Source organism: Chanodichthys erythropterus, chromosome 13 (assembly GCF_024489055.1).
Source record: "Chanodichthys erythropterus isolate Z2021 chromosome 13, ASM2448905v1, whole genome shotgun sequence".
NCBI classification, from domain to species: Eukaryota; Metazoa; Chordata; class Actinopteri; order Cypriniformes; family Xenocyprididae; genus Chanodichthys; species Chanodichthys erythropterus.
Window position 1 is genome coordinate 11,910,898 of NC_090233.1, and position 8,766 is coordinate 11,919,663.

Here is an 8,766-nt window from a genome sequence, read left to right on the forward strand (position 1 = left end):
TGACCATGTATCATTCAAAACGTCAAAACTTACCAGTTGTAAAAACACTAAAACCGTTATTTATGGGGCCATCCGCTCTGATAAGATCCTGTTTCAACCGGTACCTCGAGCCTCATTCATCCGCGCAGGTGAGCAGAGCCGAAGCACAACCAAAACAATGTTCTTCCGCAAGACGCATGCAGTATTATTTTTAACAGATAGAGGGCCAAAAGTTACATGTAGTGCTTTATAAAATCCCACTCACAAACTGCACACATTCATTAAGGAATTTTTGTGTTTTGCAAATTAATCATAATTTGTTTATAACTCTAAATCATCATAATGGGGTCAAGTGAGAATATATTAAAAGATGTAATGTGTATGTTAAAATTCCAGAGGTAACAATTTGCAATAAGATTTCCTTTGTTAATATTATTTAATGCATTATCTAACATGAAATGACAATGAGCAATAATTTTGTTTTACAGCATTTATAAATCTTTGTTAATGCTATAGTTAATTACAATACAAACATTAATTGCTTGTGTGTCTTCTAATGTTAACTAATGTTAATTTTAAATGAACATTAATTAAGAGTAATAAACGCTGTAGCAGCATTGCTCATTGCTATTTCATGTTAACTAATTCAGTTAAATAATGTTCACATTCATGAGGAAAATACTCATTAGAATCATGAATCTGTTTAAACTAGTCCTTCTAAAAGCTCTATAGGTGTACAAACAAAACACTTGGCAAGGAAACGGTAGACTTTTCACTTCAGTTTCAAGCTAATTATTTCCCTGGCAACTCGGCCAATCATGTTATTGTGGCTAATTAATTGGGGACAAACGACTTGATGATGAACAGGTGACAGACAACAGCAAAGCATGCTTTCTCTTGATAAAACAGACACACAAGCTGGTTAGACTCATGCTGCAGTGATTTAAGAGTGTTTTAACTTTATTGACTTTTCATTTGATTTTGTAATGCCTCCTAAAAAAGCATCTGCTGAGCCAACTGCCACAATCCCGGAGGATTCTGAGAATGAAACGGTTGTCACAAAACCAGGTTTGTAAGCAGTTTTGTCCAATTTTGAAATTAGGATTAGTTTCAGAATGACTTTTCCATTTATGACTGGTTTAAATGTTGTTGAAGATGTTTCTGAGAGTTCAAGCAGTAAGGCCAATGCACGGAAGGTTTCTCCACACCCATCCACCATGGAGATGGTGAAAGAAGCTCTGAAAGAGCTGGACTCAAGAAAGGGCGTTTCAGCCCAAGCAATCCGTGGCTACGTCAAAGAGAAGTACAAGACCGTGGATGAGACGCGGCTGAACTTTATGGTGCGACGAACCCTGAACAAAGGCATTGAGACTGGTGTTTTTGTGAGACCTGCAAATTCTGGGGCAACAACGACCGGTGCTCAAGGGCGCTTTCGGGTAACTTCTATTTTTATTACACCGTTCAATGAATCATTGTCAGGAATTTCAATATAACGTAATGCTTGAATGGTCACCATGTCCTCTTTCAGATTGCTGCCAAGACCAAAGCAAAGGAGGCCAAGGCACAGTCAAAGGAAAATGCTGATCCCAACGTACAGAAAGCATCCAAACCCAAGAAAGTCAAGGCAACTAAAGCCAAGGGTGAAGGTAGTTTTTTTTAAATGGGCTCTTTAAGTAGGCTATTAAAGTGTCTTAAATTGTCTTTCAAGGCATGTTTACATAATTCAAGAATTTTTCTAATTCTATAGAGAATCACAGCATCTACAATGATAATGGCACCAAGTAAAGGTATTCTTGGGTTTGCCTGCAAAGCTTTCTTTTTCTCCCCCTAGACTGGGGGGAAATTGAGTCAAAGTTTGTCTGAATTTGAAGTATGTGCTGCAGTTGTTGACATCACTGCAGGCTGCACTCAGAATAAGCCAATCATTGTGGTCCATTGGTGAAGATGGTGGTTTTGTTATTGGTGTGAACAGGTCTTGGAACTCAAAGCCCAAGTGTAAACCTTATCTCTAAACTGTCTCAGAAAGGTACAAAAGCTGTCACTAGGGTGGTACCCTTTTAAAACGTACACCTTTGTACCTAAAGAGTACCTCAAAGATCCATATTGGTACTTTAAGTGTTCATATTAGTACCTTTCCCAGTGAGATTTTGTACCACAGTACAGAATAACTGCTGTAATGTGACTGCTTCAGTCTTTTTAATTGAATATCTTATTTCCTTCTATTCAAGGGACAAGCAAAGAAAAGAAGCCCACAAAGAAAAAGGAGGCCACAGATGTGAGTTGTCTTTTCACTTTATACATGTGCAGACCTTCGCATCTGCGTCCACCCACTTTCTATCTTTCTCTTAGGGTGCTAAGCCTAAGAATCCTGAGAGCGATGCCACTGTCTCAAAGGTGGCCCCTGCTAAGAAGCCAAAGGCAAAGAATGCAGCAGGGGAGGGTGGATCTGAGCCCAAACCGAGCAAAACTAAAAAAACCTCAAAAGAGGGAGCTGAGGAACCAGCAGCTAAGAAAGGAGGAAAAAGAACTGCAGCAAAGGCAGAAGAGGTTGAATCGGGAGAGAAGGGTGCTGTAGCCACTGCAAAAGCCCCAGGGAAACGAGGAAAAAAGTGATTGGAGGCCTTTTACTGTTTTTACTCAGTGACTTTTATTCAAGCACTTGTATACCAAATAAAGCTTTTTACATATGCTCAAATGCTATTTGTCTCATTGATCTAGTTTGGTTGGAAACCATGCTGGTTTAAGGCTCTTTTGAGGTGGTTAAGTCTAGGTTGATTGCTGCAATGTCAGTTGACCAGGTCATGGTGTTAACTGTAATTTCAAATGTTACACTGGCTGTGTCAAATCATCTACTCTGAGTAGGTACTCGAGTAATTTGTGACTACTTAAACCATTCCATATAGTTTGTCTGAACACACAATTATGTGACCTAGCAGCATCACCTGAGTCACTTCACTGCTGTTCACAAACTCTGCTCTCATGGGATGGTAAAGTGTCCTTTTGTATGCACACTTCAGAATCCCAATGCATATTATCTAGATACTTTTTGCCTACAGTTGAGTACTGTGACTTTTTTTTTTTTTTTTTCTCTATATTGGGAAGTATTTTTAGATGCAGCCACTGAAGATTATGCTCCTTACACCAGCAGCCTGAACCTTACTGTTTTATACAACTTTTCCAGTTTCATTACCTGAAATTGGTGTTTAACATGGCAAATTCTTAAATTCATACTAAGTGTTAGCATTTAGCCAGTAGCCCTCATTTTTACTCTAGTCATCAGTTTCCACTGCAACTTTCTTTCCCTTGTTTACCACTGTCAATCAAATTTTGGGGTGACTCCCAGAACAATGTATAGCATATTCCCATTTTTAAATACAATTGCTACTCCTGAAGCATTGCAGAGGTACGTATCTCACAGCCAGTGCTGCTGTCGATTCCTCTCCTAATAACTTTATTTGTTATACTTCACTCATGGCTGTAAAGTTCTTTATTACGTTACTGAATTTTGTGAAGTAGAGATCTCTAATATGTATTTTTGACAGTGAAGGAGAAAGTGCATCTCTGTCTCGATCTGTCCTGTCCTGCAGTGAACGCACACCCTTTGCTCTCTGGGTAACCAGCTTTTTCTGTGGCTAGACTGTGCTCACTGAGCCTGTACTTGGTCAGGATCCGTCTCTGCTTTGTGTCTGACATTTTGGAGATATTCTTCTAATTCATAATTTAAGAGTTCGATAGAATTGTAATTTACATTGTGTTTTACTTTCCTCATCCCAATGTTCCTGATATGTATTTTTAGATCGTTTGAAAATGTGGTTTATTTTGATGTTTGGATGAGAAGCAGTGCTGGTCTGAGACTGGTTAGTGTTAGTAGAGTTAGTCAGGTTAGTAAGTCTCAGAACCAGCTGACTGAGGGACTTTTTTCAGGGTTCAGTTCTTGGGTTTTAGTAATACCACCTCCTGCTTTTTAAAAGCTATTACTTGTCTTGAAAAAGGTAGTTTCTAAAACTCAAAGTTACAGTTAAGTTTTTGTGTATTGGAGGGTCAGCATAGTGTGCATGACGTGGATTTCGTCAGAAGTGGTACTGTATGTGCACCACCGGAGTTTTGAAACCATGCATACTTTGTGCACGCAGGTCGCACATGCGCATTTAATTGTTTTTGCAGTAATTTATCTACTTGGAGGCGTCGATTCACAAGGTAGTCGAAAAACTGCATAGAACAGACCGGAACGCATGCAAGCTACAGCGACACTGGAGGCCTAAGTAGATGAGAGATTGTGCAAAGAATTTAGAAAGTTTCCTCATTTGTACAACTCTAGCATGAAAGAATACAAATATATTTACATGGGTTGTAACCCGTGGTGAGAAATTGCTCAAAACATGACTGTGCACACGAACTAGTCAAATGAAGTATACTTTGCATGGCTGTGCATTCGACTGTACGCATACACTAGGGTACGCGTAAAAAAACAAAGTATACCCAGGGCTTAACAAGTGGCTAAATGGGACTCCAGAGGTCACCAAACAGGTAAACTCATCTACTTACTAGTCACTTTTACAGCCTCATTGTTTTTAATCGTGCTCTTGCATCTTATTCTAACTCAAACTTTCAGAGAAATTTTTTTTTTTTTTTTTTTTTTTAATTAAAGACTGAAAGAGTTGACTGAAGCTTAATGGTGCTGATGTTGAAGTCATGTGACCATGGTGCTCATGTGACCTGTTTAGCTTTTTTACTTCTGCCGTTTGTTAGTCACAGAGCTTATTTTCTGCAACAATCCAGAAGTTATTGGAAAAATTCTATTAGTTTTTTTTTTTTTTTTTTTGGTCAAAAAACTTCTGGGTTGGCCTACAAAAATACATAATCACTGCAGCACTCTATATTTTAATTGAGTTCATTGGAGGGTGCTTAGTGAATCACACTGATTCTCTCCATGTTTGACGCAGTTCGCTATTCAGGTCACACTTTCAGGTGCACATGCTATTGAGTTAGTTACAAACTCTGGATGAAATCCTGAGGTAGTTTATTCCAAGTGTTGTGAGGCCACTGAACCCCATTTAAACCGGGTTTGATTCATCTGGTTTTGTCAACTCAATAACAACAACTTCGTAAAACAGGCTTGTGCAGGCCTAGTGTGGGTTTTTACTCAACAGGGATGTATGTTGATATCTTTATTCTATCTTTACAAGGATAAAAAGTATTTAGGCTAGCTAAAGCTGATCCCGTATCAGAGTTTAAAACCAACCCCCCACCCAAGTTAAGGGAGGGCAGGCCTCTGGGCCGAGCCTGAGCAGTCAAGACAATCACATTAAGACTTGCTGATCCGCAGGAAAGACGCCCGGATCAGAGGTCAGCTGACAATGGAATTCTTCACTGTGGGACTGAGACTGTTTGTGAAGGTTTGGCCCCTTGAGGGAAGTTTAATAAGACAGTCTTAACTGTGCAGTTTCCACCGCGCTCGGGTCCCCGAAGGCCTGCAAAAGCCTGGGGCGAATGTGAAGGGCCGATTCAGGCAGCAGGGCACCCGAAATCCCTCTGATTACCCTCTCATTAGTGTACGGCTCCCAGCCAGGTGAAATTACTGAAGAGTGGGATGGTGGGGAAGTAGAGGAAAAACAGGCCAAATTACCGCAGGTGGACAGAGGGAGGATAGGAAAACAGATTGATGAGGTGGATGTGTGGACAAGGAAGACAGATTGAGGAAGTGAAAACAAATGGAGTGATATGAAAGAGGACAAATAGACTGGGCTTTAAAGCTAAGACAGACTGATTGAAAGAATGATAGAGGTCGGCAAACACTAAACCGTACACAGACTGAGGGAGGCATGGACAGATTGATGGAGAGAAGGAAAGATAACCTCAGGCTGAGAGTGAAGTGAAACAGCTGAGCATGGTCTGCTGTTCTTGAAATGCATGCGGTGTTGGTTTGGACTTGTCCTCTGTGTGTGATGGGCTACTGTGCGATGTAACCACCATAGACACAGGGGGACAAGGTCCTAACAGTAATCAGATGGGACAAATTGTCCTCCCAATATATAATGTTCTTGAAACTGCTGTGCTGCATTAAATTTGCAAAACTCAGTTTGTTGTTAGGATGACAAAACACATTTTAGGATCTCGGTGGTTTATGAGCGCTTGTCAATGTCAAACTGAGATGGCCGATCAAATCAAAGAAGGCTGGGCTTAATGTTCACAGGAGCTAAAGGTGAATTCCAGCATGACAATTCAGTTTTAATGGTGAAAGAGTGCAAGGTGAGATGTAAGTAGCTAAACATTTAGTATTAGCAACTGTTTCATGAAATAAATGTTAAATGACCAACAGTAATATCCAGCGATGCAAAGTATTCAAATTTTGCCTTTTTGAAAGCACACATTTCACAGACTGTGATAAGTTTCCACAGTCATTAACCTCATAAATCTAACAAAGTTTCTTTAAATTTAAATTTTTTTAAAAAATAAAATAATGTACATTTATAACACATTGTACATTGAATGCACTGGTTATCTGACAAATGTAATCAGTCTCTTGGTATTTTTTCCTCTTTTGTAAAGTCAGAGAAACACTCTTGTGGGTTTTTGCTGTAGTTTTCGTTCACAAGTTTACCCTACTATGATGACTTCTACTTCTGAAAATATAAGCCATTATTTACGTGATTCATGTAATACATAATTAAATGTGACGAGACAAGAAATATTCATGGAGCTATTTTAGCATATTAAGCATTCGATTAAGAGTGAACGTGTATATATTTTAAAATAAAAACTTGGTTTGGTTATCCCAATGTTCAAGACGTGCTTACGGCCTCGAGTTGTGGATATGACTTGATATAGCAGCACCTCTGTCCATTACCAGCGAACATTATTTTGACTCGACTCTCAGTTTCTGAAAACGAACTAAAGACGTGTCGCAATAATGCACTTTCGATGGACATCTATCATGCAAGTACAGGAGGGTTTAAAAGTAGAAATGTGCAGTTTATATTTAAATAATGTTAAATAATACTGAAAAGTTGTCTATGAGCTCAAGAGCAAACATCTTTGAACAAAACCAATTTTTTAGATTAGTTTGGAAGTGTGAGTACCATCTCTTGCTTTTCGGACCAAGCATGGACTTTCTTGCCTTCCTCATCACAAAATCATTAATTAATAGGGGTGTAATGGTACATGTATTCATCCCGAACCGTCACAATTCTGTGAATACAGTCAGTCACAGGCGCTCCACTCTCCAAACCAGAAGGGGGTGCATGTGGTAATGCAATGCTGTTTCTTCTTTTACAGATAAAGTGCAAAAGAAGAAGAACAGAATCTATACATAGATATGTTTATATGTGATCTCTCAACCATTGTTTCAACCGCGGAAAGACAGCTTAAAAATAATATCTCATGTAACATTACATTTACCTCAGGCAAGTCATTTAGTGTCCACAGCATGTTAGTTCACTAGAGAAATGAAGCATTTTACTAAATATATGCACTATATTAGCTTATATATTTATTATATTTACTTTACCTGTTATTAATGTCTTAATTATTTATCGCATGCTTAAGTAAATTTGCCATGAAAACAAGTAATTGCAATAACTGTGTAAATGATCCATATTTCAAAAAACTAATTGGAGAAGAAAAACAACTGAAAAATAATTTTAGAATTTGATTTAGAATTTAATGCAAAACCTGCCTTATGTGCAATTGAAAAAGTTAATTCTAACTGAATTTATTTCAAGAGAGATACAGTTTGTTCAATAAACCACTGTTAAAAAGAAGAAAAAGAAGCAATTTTATGTTTAGTTTTCGCCCCCCTGCTGTACTGAACCCATACCGAACCGAACTATCGATTAGTATGCTGAAGTTTACCTGGTCACTTAGCGCTACATACTCTGGGGGACCTTGGAGCCCATGTGGTCAACTCACACTGTTATGGCTTAGGGTCATTTTGTTCAGCTGCCTTTGGCAGTCTCGGCAGAGAGGTTTGAGACTTTGTTGGATCCTGGCAGTGTGAAAGCTTGGGGCACTTTTTCAAGTAGGACTACTTCTCTAGGTAGATTAATTATTGACTATATATTAACAACATGGTGAACTTTTCTCTGTATTACACAGCAACATTGTACATAAATTACAAGTTGCAATTGTTTCTGTGTCAGTCAACAGTGTCACAGATGCTGTCCACAAAGCTTAACTTGTATTCAAACCGGAACATTATTTTAATCCTTATAATGACCAACAAATACCCCTAAAGCATGGAATGTTAATAATGCACAGACCATTCAAACACACACACACACACACACACACACACCTTATGGAGTGTCTGGCTTTATATCACTCTTATCTATGCCCCCTCTCCAGTCAGGTCCACCCATATGCTTCACTGCACACAAGAATGAACTAGACATAAAGAGCTGAGTGTTCACACACACACACAGCTCTCTAATAGGACAGACCTCTGTCCTTATCTTCCCCGTCATTCTATAATGGATGGCCATTCACACAAAGGTCACATACACACTCTGTCAACACTCAGGCACCAGAGACGTCCCTCTGACAAGTGTGTCACACACAGAAGTATACACTAAATACACACTAAAGCACAAAAGAATGACCTCCTATAAAACAGAGCAATAAAACAAAGAGATTTCAAAAACACTATTACAGCTCTTCAGTTTGTTTGTCAACGAGAATGCTTTTTTAGTCACATTTTGATGTGAAAAAATGGATTTGCTACGTTTGGAGGATATAAAAGGCTTAAAACTGCAAAACAGAGTTATCTGTCATTATGTAAAGAACATAGAG

At 38.8% G+C, this 8,766-nt stretch overlaps 1 protein-coding gene across 1 annotated transcript; it reads left to right on the top strand.

The window, feature by feature from the left end:
* The first annotated feature begins 926 nt into the window (after nt 1–926).
* h1m (linker histone H1M) lies at nt 927–2,592 on the top strand. Its single transcript, XM_067408080.1, has 5 exons — nt 927–1,047; nt 1,135–1,415; nt 1,508–1,625; nt 2,208–2,254; nt 2,329–2,592. The coding sequence occupies exons 1-5, from the start codon at nt 966–968 to the stop codon at nt 2,590–2,592; spliced, it is 792 nt and encodes a 263-aa protein (XP_067264181.1). The 5' UTR covers nt 927–965.
* Nucleotides 2,593–8,766: the final 6,174 nt, after the last annotated feature.